Consider the following 23,847-nt stretch of genomic DNA (forward strand, 5'->3'; position numbering starts at 1 on the left):
GATAGTGTCATGATCACTTCAACTTTATTATGGTCCCATTTATGTAGTGTCTATGCTCCAGTACTCACAGCCTAGAAGAGCTCTCTTACCTTGCACGACATTCCATCAGTTGCCAGCGTGCTCCTCTGTGGGACCTGGTACACATCCTGGCAGGGTGGCACCTGGTAGATGCCCTGTGCTTGAGAACCCTGGGTGGGCTGGTACATGCCCTGGGGGGTTCGGGGCCTCTGCTGTTGGTTGGCCAGATTTGGTGATGGTGAGGGTGTGGATGCTGCATTTCCCTCAAACATGGGCGTGATGAGGAGCTTAAGGCGGTTCCCTGGGGCAATGCCCTGGCGCCCGTGCAGTGAGCAGAGCCACCAGCCTTCCAGGCCGCCTGTGTTCTGCTCGATCACTGTCAGGATGTCACCTTTGCGGAACGCTAGCTCCTCTGGCGACTCAGGCACATTGTCATACAGTGCCTTCGCCATCTGGTTCTGCTGGGGAAGAATAAATGGAATGGAATTTATGTACAATCGGCATTTATGACGACAATAACTAAATAATAATATATGGTATGTATGTACATATTGGTGCAGTAATGTGTCTCCAGTCCTGTCATCTTCTCACCGCTTTAGGAGCCATATGCTTTAAATCCACACATGAGAGACATGGCCGAATCTAATTTAGCACAGTAGTCGAAGAACCTCCTCTTTAAAATGGGACACTTTGTTCAAAGTGCTTCAGTAACTTCTCCTTTTAAAAACTATATCATGCCAGCCTGGCTTGAACTGGATCACTGGAAGAAAACAATCATAATGTCTTCAGCCTGCCGTGGTGTAGGCAAAACACTCCTCCCGAGGCCGTCACAACAAAACCATTTTCTCTCCACTAATCCAACTGTTAAGCTACTTCCTTTATCCCCCTACCATTTGCACAACTTACAGATCTGATTCATAGCATTCATTAGGCAGAAAGAGCTAACGTCCATGAAAAAAAAAAATCTAATTCTCCAAAATATTCCCTTCTCCTGCTTAGACACTGTTTCTGAAGAAACAAATCTTGGTGCCTCTTTCTGAGTGAAGGCTTGTATTCAGACATGGACTAAAACGGTTCCCATGTGAACCTCTCTGCCTGGCCTTCATTATCTCGGATCAGATATGTGGCTATTGTGTCACGCCCGTTGCCTTGGTCACACAACCACTTCGCATAACAACCGCTTGCTCAGAAAGACATCTGTGAGCTTCAGCATGACCCGAAGAGTCAACACCAACCAATAGGAGTGGTCATGTTAGTATGGTTCACACAGTATCTGAATAAACCTGTCTTCACACCCAATTCATTATCTGGCTTCTCTATTAGAACAGGTCGTAATTCCTCCTTTCACCTGACGGTGGCAGCAAAATACGTTCACACCATTAGCTAAAATGCAAGAGGTTTTTTTTTCCTCTGCCTACATCTGCTAATTAATTTACTGAACGAACTTAACAGTGAGAAGGAGCGATTTCTAAAGAGCTGGAAACAAGAGTCAAGGCAAGTGCGAGCATCTGGTATGTTAAGACACCGTCACAGTATTTAGGGATTTTAATATTGAACATTCAAGTTTTTAATGAAAACTCCATATCGATTTCATCTTAAAGGAGTGAACACTGAAATCAGTTTTGGACTGAAAATCATCTTAAATAATTTTACTGTAATAAACCTCATTGTATAACAACACTGTTAACATGCAACATTTCTGCATAATTATGATGATTAGATGATGACAAATAGAGATGTATACTAATAAAATGCAGGCGGCACGGTGGTGTAGTGGTTAGCACTGTTGCATCACAACAAGAAGGTCCTGGGTTTGAGCCGACAGGGGCCTTTCTGTGTGGAGTTTGCATGTTCTCCCCATGTCTGCGTGGGTTTCCCCCACAATCCAAAGACATGCAGGTTAGGCTAATTGGTGGCTCTAAATTGACCGTAGGTGTGGATTGTTGTTTGTCTCTATGTGTCGGCCCTGTGATGACCTGGCGACTTGCCCAGGGTGTACCCCACCTCTCACCCATAGTCAGCTGGGATAGGCTCTAGCTTGCCGGTGACCCTGCACAGGATAACTGGTTATAGATAATGGATGGATAAATAAAATGCTGATGTATCATTTCCAGTGGAATTTACAAACGCTTGCTGAGAGATTAAGACAGTAAAGTAACTGCATAGAAAACCATATGGACCCGTTTGCTTTTCTACTGTTGTTTGTTGCTAACAGGGTCAGTAATTGGTGCAGGAGTGTCACAGCACAGGAAGTGGAGCGTACACCAATCACAACGAGGCCACGAGTGTGTTTATCGGTGTGTTCATGCAGCGAGCAGTAAACACACGTGTTAGTTATTAGCAGGGCCTGGAAAACCCTGCTGTCATTTACACACAACTTCCTGAAAGTGATCTTTTAACAAGTTGTTAAGTCTGGCTGATGGGGACGTTCCATAGTCTCGAACAAAATGTCTCCAGACTTTCAGTATTTCTTTCATGATAAAATCCAGGCGTGTGCGTAAAAATGCTTTCTTGCTGTTAGGAAATTCATGACTCATGTGGTTCTAAATAAAGAAGCCCTTTTATTTGCAAGTTTCTGAGCTTCTTGCATACGTGGAGAAATCCATGCTGAACTTCATATAAACACAGCTGACTGCTGCACTTCTCAATAACTGGCTGGTTTTAGCTCAGGCCTCACTGAACACATGAGGATTAATTAAGGAGTCACTGGGAATATGAGTTCACTAAACATGCTAAAAAAAGGACCAAGCCGATGCCCCAGATCTGTTCCATCAGACACCTGCTCTAGAGTGGAGCTCGCTGAATAACACACACTTCAGGAGGGGCGGGAGGGTGAGCCAGCACAGTCACTCGGCCTCATTTCACTGAGTAAATATAGAAAATAATTACGGTAATGACGCTGATAAAGACCTCGAGGCTTGATGTAGTCTGAATATGAGGACGTGAGATTTCTGAGTCAACTGCTTTAAACCCATAACCTTTAAAAAGTGTGTGTTTAATTTCTTCAGAAATGTCATAATGACTGCAAACAATGACAACCTAACAACATAAAAATGTAAACTAAAAGCATCATCCCATCTAAGAATATAGTTAGGATTAGGATTAGTGGAGAAGTGGCAGCTCCTGAATGAACAGCTGTACAGAAACCTGGTTACTGTTTTTACGGTGTGTTTGATGACTCCGCCCATTTCCTGTGCTGTGTGAATCAAGGACTGCCCCCACACTTATCATCAACATCCTGATGGTGTGCAAAATCCCCTCCACATAAGATCACACACATGACTGTGTGTGTGTGGCCTCCACAGACCACAGAGAAGCTGTGAGGCCTGAGCCCTGCTGGCTCTGATGCCTTGACCACAAAGTTTCAAAATGATTAGGTCTATCTTATGACCAACAGGATGGTAAGCAAATGGAGAGATCTCATCTCCTAAACACTATAAACAGAGTGAGTTCAAATATCTGGGGTCAACTGCACAAAGTAATGGTGTGTGCCAAAGAGAAGTGAAGAAGAGAGTCCAAGCAGGGTGGAATGGATGGAGAAGAGTGTCAGGACTGATTTGTGACAGAAGGGTACCAGCAAGAGTGAAAGGGAAAGTGGACAAGACAGTAATAAGACCAGCGATGCTGTATGGTTTGGAGACAAAAAGACAGGAAGCTGAACTGGAGGTAGCAGAGTTGAAGATGTTGAGATTTTCACTGGGAGTGACAAAGTTGGACAGGATGTGAAATGAGAATATTAGAAGGACAGGACATGTAGGACGGCTTGGAGATAAAGTGAGAGAGGCAAGATTGAGATGGTTTGGACACGTACAGAGGAGAGATCCAGGGTATATTGGGAAAAGAATGCTGGAGATGGAGTTGCTAGGTAGAAGGAAAAGAGGAAGACCAAAGATGAGATTTATGGATGTGGTGAAGGAGGACATGAGGACAGTTGGTGCAACAGAAAAAGATACGGAAGACAGGAGGAGATGGAGGGACATTATCCGCTGTGATGATCCCGAATGGGAACAGCTGAAAGAAGAAGAGAAGGAAAGTTCAGTATTTCAACATGGTCAGGATATTGAAATAACTAATTATCATAACAGACAATAATAATAAAAATAATGTACACAAAAGTTGGGACAAGGGCAACAAAAGGCTGAAAAAGTTGGGTAATGCTAAAAAAAAAAAAAAAACTAATAATTCGGTTAATTGGCAAGAGGTCAGTAACATGACTGGGTATAAAAAGAGCATCCCAGAGAGGCGGAGTCTCTCAGAAGTAAAGATGGGGAGGGGTTCACCACTCTGTGAAAGACTGCGTGGGCAAACAGTGCAACAATTTAAGAATAATGTTCCTCAAGGTAAAACTGCAAAGAATTTGGGGATCACATCATCTATGATACATAATATCATGAAAAGATTCAGAGAATCTGGAAAAATCTCTGTATGCAAGGAACAAGGCTGAAAACTGACATTGGATGCCTGTGATCTTCAGGCCTTCAGGAGACACTGCATTAAAAGCAGACATGTGTCTGTAGTGGAAGTCACTGTATGAGCTCAGGAACACTTCAGAAAATCATCGTTTGTGAACACAGTTCATTACTGCATCCACAAATGCAAGTTAAAACCAGATATAAACAATATCCAGAAACACTGCCACCTCCTCTGGGCCCGAACTCTTTTATGATGGACTGAGGTAAAGCGGAAAATTTTCCCGAGGTCTGACGAATCAAAAGTAGAAATTCTTTTTAGAAATCATGGATACCACGTCCTCCAGGCTAAAGAGGAGAGGAGACCATTCGGCTTGTTATCAGTACACAGTTCAAAAGCCAGCATCTGTGATGGTATGAGGGTGCATTAGTGCACATCACATGGGTAGCATCATTAATGCTGGACATCTAGGAAGGCATCATTAATTCTGAATGGTATATACATGTTTCAGAGCGATATGCTGCCATCCAGACAAAATCTTTTTCAGGGAAGGCCTTCCTTCTTTCAGCAAAACAATACCAAACCACTTTCTGCACATATTAAAACTGTATGGCTCCATAGTAAAAGAGTCCGGGTGCTAAACTGGCCTGCCTGCAGTCCAGACCTGTCTCCCATTTAAAACATTTAGCGCATCATGAAGCGCAAAATATGACAAAGGAGACCCTGAACTGTTGAGCAACTGTGAAACTGTACATCAGGCAAGAATAGGACAACATTTCTCTTTCAAAACTACAGCAATTGGTCTCCTCAGTTCCCAAACGTTTACAGAGTGTTGTTAAAAGTAGAGGTGATGTAACACAGAGGTAAACATGTCCCCATCCCAACTTTTTTGAAACGTGTCGCTGACATCAAATTCAAAATGAGCATACATTTTTCAAAAAACAACAAAATTTCTCACTTTCAACATTTGGTATGTTGTCTTTGGACTATTTTCAATGAAATATAGGGTTTCCATGATTTGCAAATTATCACATTCTGTTTTTATTTATGTTTTACACAGTGTCCCAACTTTTTTAGAATTGGGGTTGTAGATTCCTCACACTATCCTTCATTTTTTTCTGACTAAACCCATTTGATCGCACACATCATAATCATGGCCTCATACACACAAACCTCTGAGGAGGTCTTTACACTATTGTGTGTTCATACTGCCTTCAGGATCTTCTCATGCATACTAGGGCTTTTAATACAGGGACCAGCGCGTCAGATCACTGGTCAAAACCTGCTCTGTGAATAGCTATTGTTCTCACCATGGAGAATGTGGGATGCCTGGAGAGAAGTGCTCTTTATGCCCGGTGACAGACAGACAGACACACAAAATGAGGTAAGACTCTTCTTTTATTGTCAAGACCCCCACAAAAAACTGCACAAATAAAAGCATGTGGAAATCATGAAACCTCCAGTCACTTAGTCTATCTCCAAACGAATAAACTACAGCAGCTCATGAAGTTCAACATTTCATCTCATAACCACCCCCCTACACACACACACACAGTTTGCCCACTCCCTTCCTCCTAGTTTCCATTTATTCTTTTTCTTTCCATAACCCCCCACCCGCTGTACCCCTGAAGCCTTTGCTTTCAGAACAATATTTGCCTTCCTCTGCCTCTCTAAGCTTAGAGCAATGCATGCAATCTGAGTCCATACAGGGAGGTAGGGAGAGAGGGACAAAAGGAGAATAGGAAAAAAAGACTCCCAGAACTCTGGTTCACCTAATCACTCTTGGTTGTGGTCAGGAAGCTATTTCTGCCACGGTTATGCAAGCCTGAAAAGAGGTGGTATGAGTGGCTGGGAATGAGTAGGAGTGATTCTGTGTGTTCTGTGTGTGTGTGTATAAAGTCAGGGGCCTCCTTCCCCCTTCTGGTGAAGGGAAAACTTGTGTCAGAACATTCTAAAAGTGCATAAGATGTCACACTGCAACATACAGTAAACCTTAAATACAGACTATAAAGTCTCTCATGGCTGTTAAAGAGTTAAAGGGGCCTTTCTGCACAATGCCTCTGGGGACTTAGTGTGTTGGCATGAAGCACCTCACAGCATACCTGTGCACCTGTTGGAAAACATAACAGATGTGAGCAGAGTTTGAACTGCAGCTGACCTCTGTAAGGTTCACTGCAAGTTCCATGTCAAACTCTTATACGTGTTTTCTCTGAGGTGGGTCAGAGGTTTATTGAACAAAATCACCTAAGAAGCCAGATAGACACACTACACCACGCTACGCCACACTATACTACACCACACCATGTTATACAGCACTACAATACACCACACTACACTACGCCACACTACAGTACACCACACTATACTAGACTACACCACGCTACACAACACTACAGTACACCACGCTATACTACACTACGCCACACTTCACTATAGTACACCACACTATAGCACACAACACTACAGTACACCACACTATACTAGACTACACCACGCTACACAACACTACAGTACACCACACTATACTACACTACGCCACACAACACTACAGTACACCACGCTATACTACACTACGCCACACTTCACTATAGCACACAACACTACAGTACACCACACTATACTACACTACGCCACACTTCACTATAGCACACAACACTACAGTACACCACGCTATACTACATTACGCCACACTTCACTATAGCACACAACACTACAGTACACCACACTATACTACACTACGCCACACAACACTACAGTACACCACGCTATACTACACTACGCCACACTTCACTATAGCACACAACACTACAGTACACCACGCTATACTACACTACGCCACACTTCACTATAGCACACAACACTACAGTACACCACGCTATACTACACTACGCCACACTTCACTATAGCACACAACACTACAGTACACCACACTATACTACACTACGCCACACAACACTACAGTACACCACGCTATACTACACTACGCCACACTTCAGTACACCACACTATACTACACTACGCCACACAACACTACAGTACACCACGCTATACTACACTACGCCACACTTCACTATAGCACACAACACTACAGTACACCACGCTATACTACACTACGCCACACTTCACTATAGCACACCACACTATAGCACACAACACTACAGTACACCACACTATACTAGACTACACCACGCTACACAACACTACAGTACACCACGCTATACGACACTACGCCACACTTCACTATAGTACACCACACTAAAGCACACAACACTACAGTACACCACACTATACTAGACTACACCACGCTACACAACACTACAGTACACCACACTATACTACACTACGCCACACTTCACTATAGCACACCACACTATAGCACACAACACTACAGTACACCACACTATACTAGACTACACCACATTACACCACACTATACCATGCTATACAACACTACAGTACACCACACTATACTACATTACATGGCATTATACTATACTACACCACATTACATCACACTATACTACACCATGCTACACAACACTACACCACAGAACATCACACTATACTACACTACACAACAGTACACCACACTATACATCACACCACACTATAGTGTAGAAGAAGAAGAGGCCAAGAAGTCTTTATTTGTCACACGTACACTCAAGCACAGACTTAAGCACCCAGTGAAATTTAACCTCTGCATTTAACCCATCTGAAGCAGTGAACACCCACATGCGCACACACGTGAGCAATGAGCACACACACATACACACAGCAGTGGGTAGCTATGCTACAGCACCCAGGGAACAGTTGGGGTTAGGTGCCTTTGCTCAAGGGCACTTCAGCCCAACCTCAGGCTATGGTTGCCCCATGTTAACCTAATCACACGTCTTTGGACTGTGGGGGAAACCAAAGCACCTGGAGGAAACCCACATAGACACGGGAAGAACATGCAAACGCGACATAGAAAGGCCCCCGTCAGCCGCTGGGCTCGAACCCAGAACTCCACCACACTATACTGTACTACACTATACCACACTACACAACACTATACAACACTACACCACATTACATCACACTATACTATAGAACACGACACCGCACTATAGTATATGACAGTATACTACATTATACAACACTACAGTATACCACACTATACTATACAACACTACAGCACACTACACTATACAATACTACACTAAACTATACTATACTACACTATACCATACCATATTATATCCCTCATCAAAAAAATTTCCTGTGCAGGGATTGGCCAAGGATGGCTCACGTGACATAAAATAGTTCCACCACTGATTAAGAAATGTATCTCATGACGTTAAAAATTTAAAAGAAAAAAGGATATGGTGTGAGTCAGTCATGTTATATCCTGGATATACCATGAACTGATGTCACAATTTCAAGCTATATGGCCAACTTGAGTCATAGTTGTGGCTTTGCGAGCATTTCTCTGTGTGTCGATCTACATATCATGATCATGCCTAGTGAAGCAGGCGACAGCATGGTACACTGCACATGCGCGGGTCGATGGTTGCGCCGGCGTAAACAACAAAAACTGCCTCCAGTGAGTTTATGCCAAGATTCAATCTTAACACTTTTAGTTTGGAATTTTTTGATGAGGGATATAAATCAAATATACCATGCACTGAGAGGCACCGGTAATTATGGATTCTCTTCAAAGACTGGCATAGTACATTATATTAAGTTAATGGCATTTAGCAGACACTTTTATCCAGAGCAACATACTGGGGAGCATTTGGGGGTTAGGTGCCTTGCTCAAGGGCACTTCAGCCATTCCTGCTGGTCTAGGGAATCAAACCGGTGACCTTTTGGTCCCAAAGCTGCTTCTTTAACCATTAGGCCATGGCTTCCCATGGCTGCAGCCCTCAGAAAAGAGTACTATGCCAGTCACCCAAGAGAATCCACAATTTTAACCACTGCCTCCTGGTTCATTGTACATTTGATTACTATACCACACAATAGTACACCACACCATACTATAGTACAGCCTTTCTCAACCGGGGTGCTGCAGCACCCTGGGGTGCCGTCTGGCTTTGTTAGGGGTGCCGTCAAAAAATTATATATTCTCACATTGAAATAAATAAAATGAATTAAAATTCCAAAAAACGATAGTTACACTAATGCAGATCATCGCCGCCTCATGCATCATCAAAATTTGCCTCACAGCCCCCTTTCCCATGTCACAACGTCACTGCTGGGGTCAGCGTATGGTTAGCGTGACTGTGTATATTTTATACGGGGGTGCCTTGAGAATTTGCATACTTCTGAAGGGTGCCGTGACTGAAAAAAGGTTGAGAAATGCTGCTATAGTACACTACAGTACACCACACTATACTATAGTACACCATCATACCAGACTATACTATAGTACACTACACCACACTATATGATGCTACACTATACAATGCTCGACTATATTACACTGCATTACAGTGCACTACACTATACTAGACTGTAGTACACTTCACTACACTACAAATCAATATACTGCACTATACAACATTACATTACACTGCACAATAGTACACCACACTAAACTGCACAACAGTATACCACCCTGTACTACAGTACACTACACTATAGTACACTACATTATCATACTACACTATGGTATACCACATTATACTGTAGTACACCATACAACACTACACTACAGTATACTACAGTTCTATCAGTTTTACACTCAAGTCTCCATCAATGAACAGTTGATAACTTCAACAAAATAGACTTCATGTTAAAACTATTTTAAATTTCCTGGTGACACAGTTATACTTTGTGACTCTATAGGACACAGTTATAGAAGTGAGTTATTTATCATCACGCTATCTGTTATTACCCAGATGAGGATGGGTTCCCTTTTGAGTCTGGTTCCTCTCAAGGTTTCTTTGTCATCTGAAGGAGTTGTATCTCGCCACTGTCAACTCAGGGTTACTCATTAGGGATAAATTTATTAGTTCATATGTTTAAAAGATATTTTTCTGTCAAGCTGCTTTGCAACAATGTCCATTGTTAAAAGCGCTATACAAAAACAAACAAACAAAAACAAAACCCTGACTACTCTACAGTACACTAAACCATATTGTTTTAGATTATTTAGTTTACTCAAATGTTACATATACTGAATTTTTATACTCTTAATTACATTTTAAAAACAAAAACATACATTTTACTCCTTACATTTTTATTCAGACTTCCAAAGTACTCATTACAAATCCTGAAGGTATCTTCTCTCATTCACTGTACATTATACGTCTTTCAAATGGGCTCCTGAGTATTTTAATCACATCTCAGTTTAGTATCTAATTAAGTTCATCAGTGTAGAAGAAAACAATCATGAATGGTGCCAACTCGTCACCAGTCATGACATTTTTATGTTACACAGTGTAGTTAGCGCTGTAGCTATCCGTGTGCATGTGAAGATGGATAATCCACCACACTGCAGTGCGAGAGTTGAGGATGAGTGCCCCAGACCCTACCTCAGTAAAAATTTTTTACTTTTTAATACTTGAATACATCTAAAGGTTTACGGAGTCCATTTAAAAATAACTGACTTTTCCCCATTATTCTCCCCAATTTGGTCACCTGCCAGTTCCTACCTACCACCCAGCTTTCGCTAGCATATAGCATTAGCTGGTAAGGGTGAAGCAGGCTTGTAGTACTCGAGTCCAGGACTCGAGTCTGACTCGTGCCCTAATTTTAAGGACTCGTGACTCGACTTGGACTTGAGCACTGATGACTCGGACTCGTGCATTAACTGCATTCGGACTCGTGAATTGGAGATGAGGACTCGGATTTTTTCTTCTTTTTTTTTGTAACATGCCATAATAATTTGGCATAAGATCTATCTATCTACAACCCCGATTCCAAAAAAGTTGGGACAAAGTACAAATTGTAAATAAAAACGGAATGCAATGATGTGGAAGTTTCAAAATTCCATATTTTATTCAGAATAGAACATAGATGACATATCAAATGTTTAAACTGAGAAAATGTATCATTTAAAGAGAAAAATTAGGTGATTTTAAATTTCATGACAACAACACATCTCAAAAAAGTTGGGACAAGGCCATGTTTACCACTGTGAGACATCCCCTTTTCTCTTTACAACAGTCTGTAAACGTCTGGGGACTGAGGAGACAAGTTGCTCAAGTTTAGGGATAGGAATGTTAACCCATTCTTGTCTAATGTAGGATTCGAGTTGCTCAACTGTCTTAGGTCTTTTTTGTCGTATCTTCCATTTTATGATGCGCCAAATGTTTTCTATGGGTGAAAGATCTGGACTGCAGGCTGGCCAGTTCAGTACCCGGACCCTTCTTCTACGCAGCCATGATGCTGTAATTGATGCAGTATGTGGTTTGGCATTGTCATGTTGGAAAATGCAAGGTCTTCCCTGAAAGAGACGTCGTCTGGATGGGAGCATATGTTGCTCTAGAACCTGGATATACCTTTCAGCATTGATGGTGTCTTTCCAGATGTGCAAGCTGCCCATACCACACGCACTAATGCAACCCCATACCATCAGAGATGCAGGCTTCTGAACTGAGCGCTGATAACAACTTGGGTCGTCCTTCTCCTCTTTAGTCCGAATGACACGGCGTCCCTGATTTCCATAAAGAACTTCACATTTTGATTCGTCTGACCACAGAACAGTTTTCCACTTTGCCACAGTCCATTTTAAATGAGCCTTGGCCCAGAGAAGACGTCTGCGCTTCTGGATCATGTTTAGATACGACTTCTTCTTTGAACTATAGAGTTTTAGCTGGCAATGGCGGATGGCACGGTGAATTGTGTTCACAGATAATGTTCTCTGGAAATATTCCTGAGCCCATTTTGTGATTTCCAATACAGAAGCATGCCTGTATGTGATGCAGTGCCATCTAAGGGCCCGAAGATTTTCGGCCTTGACCCTTACACACAGAGATTCTTCCAGATTCTCTGAATCTTTTGATGATATTATGCACTGTAGATGATGACATGTTCAAACTCTTTGCAATTTTACACTGTCGAACTCCTTTCTGATATTGCTCCACTATTTGTCGGCGCAGAATTAGGGGGATTGGTGATCCTCTTCCCATCTTTACTTCTGAGAGCCGCTGCCACTCCAAGATGCTCTTTTTATACTCAGTCATGTTAATGACCTATTGCCAATTGACCTAATGAGTTGCAATTTGGTCCTCCAGCTGTTCCTTTTTTGTACCTTTAACTTTTCCAGCCTCTTATTGCCCCGTCCCAACTTTTTTGAGATGTGTTGCTGTCATGAAATTTCAAATGAGCCAATATTTGGCATGAAATTTCAAAATGTCTCAGTTTCGACATTTGATATGTTGTCTATGCTCTATTGTGAATACAATATCAGTTTTTAAGATTTGTAAATTATGGCATTCCGTTTTTATTTACAATTTGTACTTTGTCCCAACTTTTTTGGAATCGGGGTTGTATCTATTAATTTTGTACAAATTTCACTCAAGAGTGTCACACCTGCATGCCTTGGCGTGTGCATCAGATAGACTCTCGGGCATGTTCCGGACAGCCAAGCGGACTCTCTTGTGCGCACCGTAAACAACTCGCACCTGCATAGGATTAAGGCACAATCAGTGCACCTATTTAAAAACTGAAAACACACTTACTTTGCGAAGTATTGAGTTGCGATGCTGACACATTACCAAGCCTTATTTCCTTGTTTGGTTTCCTGACCTCTGATTTCCTGTTTCTCGTCTCTGATTCTGCCAAGCCTATGATAGCCTGTTTGTGCCTTGCTCAACCTATTGCCTGTTTCACCGTTTTATGATTTTGCCTGCCGTTCTGGATTGTTTACCTGTCCTAACTTGTATTAATAAACACACCTTCTGCACTTACGTCCGTCTCCCAACCATCTCTGACAGAATACTTCGCACTCCCCAACAGTCAACGCACATTCACCTGTTCATACATCATGTTCAGGAACAAACTAATGTTAATGGCACTGAAACAGCCACCGTCAAATGGTGCGGTTGGAGTATTGGACTCCACTCGGATCAATAGTGTACTCGACTTGAAATTTTTTGTAATTACTTGGACTTGACTCGGACTTGAACACTGGGGGCTCGAGACTGGACTCGGATTCGAGGTTTAGTGACTCAACTACAACAATGGGGTGAAGGCCAACATGTACTTCCTCTGAGGCACATGAAAGCAACCTTTTCTAACTGCTGCTCACACAGCATCACAAAAAAGCACTATCTACCCTCTTCCACATACATAAGTTCACAGATGCCACTGATTGTTTAGTGTGTGACTGACAGAAAAGACAGAGTATGCCCCTCCCACCCAAAGAGCATGGCCATTTTTGCTTTTGTCAGTTTTTCTGGCCATAAGCTTCAGAACCTTTAACGCTACTATCTGATTGGTTCTCCACATTTCGTGTACATGCACTTCCATACACTGGTTTAAGAATTGATGAGAAAGATGTAGTCTGAAAGAAGCACACACTAGAGCTCTGGCTTGTAAGACTACATTTTCCTGAACCCTTGGTAATAAGTAATGACACCGAGTCACATGCCACTGCACAAACACTCACATTCCACTATTCAAATCCAATAAACAGTCCAAGCAGAAAATATTTCATTATGGATCCGGGAAAGTCAACCACGTGTCACCTTTTAGGCACTTCAGCACCTCATTCCTCCTCACAGCTGGTCATGAAAACAGAGTGACGGGGTTCAAACCCAGAAGATTGAGATATGTGGATGTGAGTCTGAGAATACAGTGATGTGTAATGCAACTAAAAATATTAGTCATTAAAGAATTTCTGTCCGTCTTTGAGACTTGATGATATCCCTGACCAGCCCTGATCTACACATTTGAATTACGTTAAGCACAAAGCACAAAAGGAGTTAACAGTGTGTTATTTTGCACAGAGTCGGAAAGAACTATTATTTGAGGTATGTAAGCGTTTGCTTTCCTAATATGGTCCGATGACACAGAATCCAATCCGAAGCACATGCATCTAATAACGAATCTCAAAGACAGGCAGAGAAAGAGCCAGAGAGAAGAGAAATGCTGCAGTACAGTAGAAAAAAAACAAATGAGCAGATCTGAGCGAAACTCTTCATCTCCTGCCAACTGGCCCACATTCTCCAGATAGTGTGAAGCAGACAAAAGCATTCCATTCATCAATGGCTCGGGCCTAGGACCATAGTAGGAAGTGAAGCTTCCCATCCGCTCGAAAGAAAAAATGTAAATGGAGAGAACACTACACTTGGAGGCCAAGTTCTGAATGAAAGGAGCCTCCTCCCTACTAACATGAAGATCCAGACCCGCATTGCCTGGAAACATGGTGTGCTTCCAGGCAACAGTGTGTCCAGGCTTTTCTGGAAGTTACATTACAATACTGGTTTCATCAGCATCTCCTAGCTGTAGTTTATTACTTCTACATTAATTAGAGATGAAAAATCAGAGATCACAGCTGACAGGTCACGCCCCCAAGTCGTTTTAATTCTCTATAATATTGTACATTTACATTATAAAGTGTCAGGTTTGGAAATAATTAGCAGTCGCACTTTGGGACTGAAAGTGAAGATATTTTCCTGACTATACGGTTCTCATCTACAGGAATTTACACTACATTGGACAGGTTCATGGTGAATTAATGAACAGATCATGAATAAATCATGAACATCATCAGCATGTTGAATCTGAGGAGGAATTACTGGGATTTAATATCCATAAACATTGTGGTGTTGCTCATCATTCACACATCCAGTCCAGGATGGAAGGGAAGGAAGGCTAAGTGGACCGGTGTGGTGCAAAGTGGACCGGTGTGGTGCAAAGCGGACCGGTGTGGTGCAAAGCGGACCGGTGTGGTGCAAAGTGGACCGGTGGGGTGTAAAGTGGACTGGTGTAGTGTAAAGCAAACCTGTGTGGTGTAAAGTGGGAAGGTGCGGTGCAAACGGACCTGTGTGGTGTAAAGTGGACCGGTGCGGTGTAAAGTGGACCAGTGTGGTGCAAACAGACCTGTGTGGTGTAAACTGGACCTGTGCGGTGCAAACGGACCTGTGCGGTGCAAAGTGGACCTGTGCGGTGCAAAGTGGACCGGTGCGGTGTAAACGGACCTGTGTGGTACAAAGTGGACCGGTGTGTTGTAAAGTGGAATGGTATGGTGTAAAGTATATCTGTGTGGTGCAGAGTGGACCGCTGTGGTGTAAACGGACCTGTGTGGTGCAGAGTGGACCGGTGTGGTGTAAACGGACCTGTGTGGTGCAGAGTGGACCGGTGTGGTGTAAACGGACCTGTGTGGTGCAGAGTGGACCGGTGTGGTGTAAAGTAGACCTGTGTGGTGTAAACGCACCTGTGTGGTGCAAAGTAGACCTGTGTGGTGTAAACGGACCTGTGTGGTGCAAAGTGGACCAGTGTGGTGTAAAGAGGACCAGTGTGGTGTAAACGGACCTGTGTGGTGCAAAGTGGACCGGTGTGGTGCAAAGAAGATCGGTGTGGTGTAAAGTAGACCTGTGTGGTGCAAACGCACCTATGTGGTGCAAAGTAGACCTGTGTGGTGCAAAGTGGACCGGTGTGGTGCAAAGAAGATCGGTGTGGTGTAAAGTAGACCTGTGTGGTGCAAACGCACCTATGTGGTGCAAAGTAGACCTGTGTGGTGTAAAGTGGACCGGTGTGGTGTAAACGGACCTGTGTGGTGCAAAGTAGACCGGTGTGGTGTAAACGGACCTGTGTGGTGCAACGTAGACCGGTGTGGTGTAAACGGACCTGTGTGGTGCAACGTAGACCGGTGTGGTGTAAACGGACCTGTGTGGTGCAACGTAGACCGGTGTGGTGTAAACGGACCTGTGTGGTGCAACGTAGACCGGTGTGGTGTAAACGGACCTGTGTGGTGCAACGTAGACCGGTGTGGTGTAAACGGACCTGTGTGGTGCAACGTAGACCGGTGTGGTGTAAACGGACCTGTGTGGTGCAACGTAGACCGGTGTGGTGTAAACGGACCTGTGTGGTGCAACGTAGACCGGTGTGGTGTAAACGGACCTGTGTGGTGCAACGTAGACCGGTGTGGTGTAAACGGACCTGTGTGGTGCAACGTAGACCGGTGTGGTGTAAACGGACCTGTGTGGTGCAACGTAGACCGGTGTGGTGTAAACGGACCTGTGTGGTGCAACGTAGACCGGTGTGGTACAAAGTAGACCGGTGTGGTGTAAACGGACCTGTGTGGTGCAACGTAGACCGGTGTGGTGTAAACGGACCTGTGTGGTACAAAGTAGACCGGTGTGGTACAAAGTAGACCGGTGTGGTGTAAACGGACCTGTGTGGTACAAAGTAGACCGGTGTGGTGTAAACGGACCTGTGCGGTGCAAAGTGGACCGGTGTGGTGTAAATGGACCTGTGCGGTGCAAAGTGGACCGGTGTGGTGTAAACGGACCTGTGCGGTGCAAAGTGGACCGGTGTGGTGTAAACGGACCTGTGCGGTGCAAAGTGGACCGGTGTGGTGTAAACGGACTTGTGCGGTGCAAAGTAGACCGGTGTGGTGTAAATGGACCTGTGTGGTGCAGAGTGGACCGGTGTGGTGTAAACGGACCTGTGTGGTGCAGAGTGGACCAGTGCGGTGTAAAGTGGACCGGTGTGGTGTAAACGGACCTGTGTGGTACAAAGTGGACCGGTGTGGTGGAAATGGACCTGTGTGGTGCAAAGTGGACCGGTGCGGTGTAAACGGACCTGTGTGGTGCAGAGTGGACCGGTGCGGTGTAAACGGACCTGTGTGGTGCAGAGTGGACCGGTGCGGTGTAAACAGACCTGTGTGGTGCAAAGTGGACCGGTGCGGTGTAAACAGACCTGTGTAGTGCAAAGTGGACCGGTGTGGTGTAAACGGACCTGTGCGGTGCAAAGTGGACCGGTGTGGTGTAAACGGACTTGTGCGGTGCAAAGTAGACCGGTGTGGTGTAAATGGACCTGTGTGGTGCAAAGTGGACCGGTGTGGTGTAAATGGACCTGTGTGATGCAGAGTGGACCGGTGTGGTGTAAACGGACCTGTGTGGTGCAAAGTAGACCAGTGTGGTGTAAAGTGGACCGGTGTGGTGTAAACGGACCTGTGTGGTACAAAGTGGACCGGTGTGGTGGAAATGGACCTGTGTGGTGCAAAGTGGACCGGTGCGGTGTAAACGGACCTGTGTGGTGCAGAGTGGACCGGTGCGGTGTAAACGGACCTGTGTGGTGCAGAGTGGACCGGTGCGGTGTAAACAGACCTGTGTAGTGCAGAGTGGACCGGTGCGGTGTAAACGGACCTGTGTGGTGCAGAGTGGACCGGTGCGGTGTAAAGTAGATCTGTGTGGTGTAAAGTGGACTGGTGTGGTGTAAAGTAGATCTGTGTGGTGTAAAGTGGACCGGTGTGGTGTAAAGTGGACCGGTGTGGTGTAAAGTGGACCGGTGTGGTGTAAAGTGGTGATGAAGTGAAATCTGGAGCTCATTTCCAGAGCTGGGTTTATTTATTGCATTTTTATGTCATCAACGTTAGAGAGAGATACCAAATTATTATTATTATTATTATTCATGTTGTAGAAGAGAAGAGCAGCTGTGTGGGCTTCACAGACACTGGAACCACTTTCTCTACTAACTAACGTGTATTTTTAGTAAAGTACAGTACAGGTCACTTCTGTTAACATGATCATCATCACTGTGAACACTCTGCTCCAGTACTGAACCACTGAATCAGTTCTGCTGCTATACAAATAACGGTGTTGACGGTATTAAAGAGAACACTTACTTTATACTTCATAGTGTTTCCACTTGTCCTGACCTCCAGACTCCGAGTGTGAAAATATCCGGGATATAAACCCAAACACCGCGGAATAACGCTTAAACACTATACAGTCATTCTTCCGCTACTTCATAACTTTATTCTAACTGGCGTTGGTGTGTGTGTGCGTGTCCTGTTCCGCCCTGAACACTGACACTACTGACGGGAAGGAAGGGCATAACGCACATTCTATTGGTCGACTCCCAGGACTCATTTGCATATCGACCACTCCATTGGTCGAGAAAAAAAGCCCACACGCTCCGGCTAACTCGAGGGCGATGACGTGGTGAATGAATGGGCGTGTCAACTAATTTCCATGACGATAAGATGCAACAGTTGTGCTGCTTAAAAAGGAAACTTGAAGAATTTTCGGAAATGACGACGCCAGATTTTTACACACAGCCTTGTTTTAACTCAACACACACACAGTGCACTAATACACACCGCACTGAGTCTGACTTTACAGGACAGGAGTCTGGATTTAGGCTCCTCCAGTACAACAAGACTGACTGTGTGACATATCCATCACATCTCTGCTGTCATCTTCTTCATGCACTCATCTAATATTCACTTCATTCACTCATCCTGGGAACACTGGGCACACAATGATGCTTGAAAGTTTGTGAACCCTTTAGAATTTTCTATATTTCTGCATAAATATGACCTAAAACATCATCAGATTTTCACACAAGTCCTAAAAGTAGATAAAGAGAACCCAGTTAAACAAATGAGACAAAAAAATTATACTTGGTCATTTATTTATTGAGGGCGGCACGGTGGTGTAGTGGTTAGCGCTGTTGCCTCACAACAAGAAGGTCCTGGGTTCGAGCCCCGGGGCCGGCGAGGGCCTTTCTGTGTGGAGTTTGCATGTTCTCCCCGTGTCCGCGTGGGTTTCCTCCGGGTGCTCCGGTTTCCCCCACAGTCCAAAGACATGCAGGTTAGGTTAACTGGTGACTCTAAATTGACCGTAGGTGTGAATGTGAGTGTGAATGGTTGTCTGTGTCTATGTGTCAGCCCTGTGATGACCTGGCGACTTGTCCAGGGTGTACCCCGCCTTTCGCCCGTAGTCAGCTGGGATAGGCTCCAGCTTGCCTGCGACCCTGTAGAAGGATAAAGTGGCTAGAGATGATGAGATGAGATTTATTTATTGAGCAAAATGATCCAATATTACATATCTGTGAGTGGCAAAAGTATGTGAACCTTTGCTTTCAGTATCTGGTGTGACCCCCTTGTGCAGCAATAACTGCAACTAAATGTTTCCGGTAACTGTTGATCAGTCCTGCACACCGGCTTGGAGGAATTTTAGCCCATTCTGCCATACAGAAAGAACAGCTTCGACTCTGGGATGTTGGTGGGTTTCCTCACTTGAACTGCTCGCTTCAGGTCCTTCCACAACATTTCGAGTGGATTAAGTTCAGGACTTTGGCTTGGCCTTTCCAAAACATTAATTTTATTCTTCTTTAACCATTCTTTGGTAGAACGACTTGTGTGCTTAGGGTCGTTGTCTTGCTGTATGACCCACCTTCTCTTGAGATTCAGTTCATGGACAGATGTCCTGACATTTTCCTTTAGAATTCGCTGGTATAATTCAGAATTCATTCTTCCATCAATGATGGCAAGCCATCCTGGCCCAGATGCAGCAAAATAGGCCCAAACCATGATACTACCACCACCATGTTTCACAGATGAGATAAGGTTCTTATGCTGGAATACAGTATTTTCCTTTCTCCAAACATAACGCTTCTCATTTAAACCAAAAAGTTCTATTTTGGTCTCATCTGTCCACAAAACATTTTTCCAATAGCCTTCTGGCTTGTCCACATGATTTTTAGCAAACTTCAGACGAGCAGCAATGTTCTTTTTGGAGAGCAGTGGCTTTCTCCTTGCAACCCTGCCATGCACACATTGTTGTTCAGTGTTCTCCTGATGGTGGACTCATGAACATTAACATTAGCCAATGTGAGAGAGGCCTTCAGTTGCTTAGAAGTTATCCTGGGGTCTTTTGTGACCTCACCGACTATTGCACGCCTTGCTCTTGGAGTGATCTTCGTTGGTCGACTACTCCTGGGGAGGGTAACAATGGTCTTGAATTTCCTCCATTTGTACACAATCTGTCTGACTGTTGATTGGTGGAGTCTATACTTTTTAGAGATGGTTTTGTCACCTTTTCCAGCCTGATGAGCATCAACAACACTTTTTCTGAGGTCCTCAAAAATTTCCTTTGTTCGTGCCATGATACACTTCCACAAACATGTGCTGTGAGGATCAGACTTTGATAGATCCCTGTTCTTTAAATAAAACAGGGTGCCCACTCACACCTGATTGTCATCCCATTGATTGAAAACACCTGACTCTAATTTCACCTTCAAATTAACTGCTAAACCTAGAGGTTCACATACTTTTGCCACTCACATATCTGTAATATTGGATCATTTTCCCCAATAAATAAATGACCAAGTATAATATTTTTGTCTCATTTGTTTAACTGGGTTCTCTTTATCTACTTTTAGGACTTGTGTGAAAATCTGATGATGTTTAATGTCATATTTATGCAAAAATATAGAAAATTCTAAAGGGTTCACAAACTTTCAAGCACCACTGTATATGTCATGGGCAGGTCACCATGGAGACACACATTCACATTCACTCCTGTACGCCCAGGGCATTTGTAGTCACTTGTAGCCCACCTTCAGGCTTGTTTTTGGGTGAAACTGGAGAACCTGGAGGAAACATCCTGGAGGACAGAACATTCAAAACTCTGCACAGATGATAACCCAAACTCAGGACTGAACTGATATCATAATATCAGCATTTACACAGAGCTAAAGATCAAGCGTTTTTATAAGGCTGAACCATCATCATATGTCCAGAGATGCACCATCCATTATATGAATTAAATGAATTACCTTTTGTTTCTCTTCTGTGTCTTGTTACAGCAGTAGGCTGTAGGTTTCACTGACCTCAGTGTTTTATTGCTGTCTGATAATGAAACCAGCTTTTTTTTTAGACGAACCACCACGACATCTGCCTCACGCAGGATGCAGATTGGGAAGATCTGGCAGGGACTGATGTTAGTCACAACTTAATGTTTCACGTCTTTCCGTCAGCGTAACAGTACTGAGGATTGAATGTGAACTTAAGTCAAGCAATTATTATGTATGTCTTATACAATATAGAATATTAATATATAAGTAAAACCATAATTATTATTTATTATAAAATAAAACTTACCATTGAAATGCTTTGGATGAATACGCTCACAAACCGATGGTTAGTAGTTTGGTAGATCTTCAGTAATGTCCTGGTAATAATGTATAACTGATCTATAGAGGTACTGCACATTAAAATGACTGAATGTATGCCTGAACCAGCAGGCTGTGAGGAAACACCCAAGCATGTGAGAAACAGGAAGGCAGTATATCACACAAGACCAAGGCATGACTGTGTTTGTGTATTTGTGTAATAATTCTAATTATTGTCTACAAGCTCTCTATATAACTAATAGAATTTATCACATAATAATTTCCCGAATATACACAAGAATATATCTATATACAGATTTAAATATCCATCCACCCTTATACACTTTGTATTTAACTCCAAAATGTACCTTTATTGATATTATAACTTTTTTTATATACAGAAGGTGATTTTTTTTTTAATGCCAACTAGGCACTATATTTCCCACTGTTGTTTTCAAATCATCTCAGTAAGGAGCCTTGTAATTCTGAAATTACAGAAAAATCTTGGTCTCGCACATATTTTAAGCCTGTTAATTACTGTGGTTCAAAAGAGTTCATCGAATTTTGCTCAGTCACTTTTGAAGGAGTGTTGAATTCCTGTGCACTGTGTTTAAATCAGACTCAGTCATTTCACCTCCACAGTCCTTGGGTGTGTTTGTGTTGCGTTTCCATGGTGCTTAAGAAGAGAAACAGAGCCCATCCCTTGAACATCATCACAAGATACAGCACTCTAAGGCCAAAAGTATGTGCACCCTGACCATCACACCCATATGTGCTCATCTCATCTCATTATCTCTAGCCGCTTTATCCTTCTACAGGGTCGCAGGCAAGCTGGAGCCTATCCCAGCTGACTACGGGCGAAAGGCGGGGTACACCCTGGACAAGTCGCCAGGTCATCACAGGGCTGACACATAGACACAGACAACCATTCACACTCACATTCACACCTATGGTCAATTTAGAGTCACCAGTTAACCTAACCTGCATATCTTTGGACTGTGGGGGAAACCGGAGCACCCGGAGGAAACCCACGCGAACACGGGGAGAACATGCAAACTCCACACAGAAAGGCCCTCGCCGGCCACGGGGCTCGAACCCAGAACCTTCTTGCTGTGAGGCGACAGCGCTAACCACTACACCACCGTGCCGCCACCCATATGTGCTTCTTACTACAAAGTTTTAATCACAGAATTATATCAAATGTCTTTGTATTATACAATAACATTACAGTTTGCCTTCACTGGAACTAAGAGGCCCAAACCTGTTGCAGCATGATGATGGTGCTCTACACAAAGCGAGCTCCATGAAGATGTGGTGTGTGAAGGTTGGAGTGAAGAACTCGAGTGTCCTGCACAGAGCCCTGATTGAACTCAACCCCACTGAACACCTTTGGGATGAACTGGAACTGGAGCCTCAACATCCCAACTGATTTCACTAATGCTCTTATAGCTGAATGAACACACATCCCGACAGCCATGCCCCAAAATCTAGTGGAAAACCTTCCCAGAAGAGTGGAGCTCATTACAACAGTAAATCTTGAATGAGATGTTCAACAAGGACATATAGGAGAGATGTGATGGTCAGGGGTGCACATACTTTTAAATGCAGTACTAAGTCATATTGTTTCTGGAAAGTGCAGGTCTTTTAGGTATACATGTTCAACCATCTGAGGTCTCTTCCTTAGTTCTCACCTGGAGACTACAGATTTGTACCATCGAAGAGCTTCTGCTGTAATCCTAAAGACTGTCCTGGGACTCCTAGTCACAATGTGTTCATACTGAACATCATTTCAACATAAAATCAATGTACTGACATGATACTATCCAGTTGAAGAAGAAAATTATTTATAACCAATCTGGGGTCTGGGTTGACTCTGGTTCCTGTCAAGGTTTCTTCATCATGTCGTCTCTTGTCATCTCTGGCTTTCTCATTAGGGATCGAACTCTGCATTCAGTAAAGCTGTGCTGCGACAATTTCTCCTGTTAAGATCATTATACAAATAAATGTTTAATATAATATTGAAAGAGACTTGTTTCACTGTTGCTCATATTCAGATACTGGAGATCCTGCTCCAGAAGTGTTTTACAGAGCAGCACTACAAATGATAAAAGCTCACAGTCAAATCATTAATTTCCCTTTTTCTTTCTCAATGATTTTCTCAACATGGTTTCATTTTCGCAGCATCACACAGCAGCACAAAAAAAGAACAGGAATGACATACACACCTTCTCATCTCTGCCTGTCTCTTACACAGAGTGATTTCACAGGGATTCTGATTGTCTTTGTTTCAGGAAAACACTGATGCCTTTTGACTCAAGACAGAAAACAAAACAAGTTTTCATCAAGCTCCGCTCCAGGCTCGGC

The 23,847-nt window shown here is 43.5% G+C and overlaps 1 protein-coding gene across 3 annotated transcripts in view; it reads right to left on the reverse strand.

Annotated features, from left to right (window-relative positions):
• Nucleotides 1-18,387, reverse strand: part of nedd9 (neural precursor cell expressed, developmentally down-regulated 9) — a 38,180-nt gene extending 19,793 nt beyond the window's left edge. Inside the window, exons 1-2 of one of the 3 annotated variants that reach the window (XM_060943209.1) lie at nt 18,209-18,387; nt 90-476 (exon numbers count right to left, since the gene is read on the reverse strand). In XM_060943209.1, the coding sequence (XP_060799192.1) occupies nt 90-476; nt 18,209-18,220 (399 nt within the window). In that variant the 5' untranslated portion in view covers nt 18,221-18,387. Of the gene's footprint in view, nt 1-89; nt 480-609; nt 1,454-18,208 lie in introns of those variants that run through there. The other 2 variants (XM_060943207.1, XM_060943208.1) reach the window with 2 other exon arrangements.
• Nucleotides 18,388-23,847: the final 5,460 nt, after the last annotated feature.

Source organism: Neoarius graeffei, chromosome 16, assembly GCF_027579695.1.
Source record: "Neoarius graeffei isolate fNeoGra1 chromosome 16, fNeoGra1.pri, whole genome shotgun sequence".
Taxonomy (NCBI): Eukaryota; Metazoa; Chordata; class Actinopteri; order Siluriformes; family Ariidae; genus Neoarius; species Neoarius graeffei.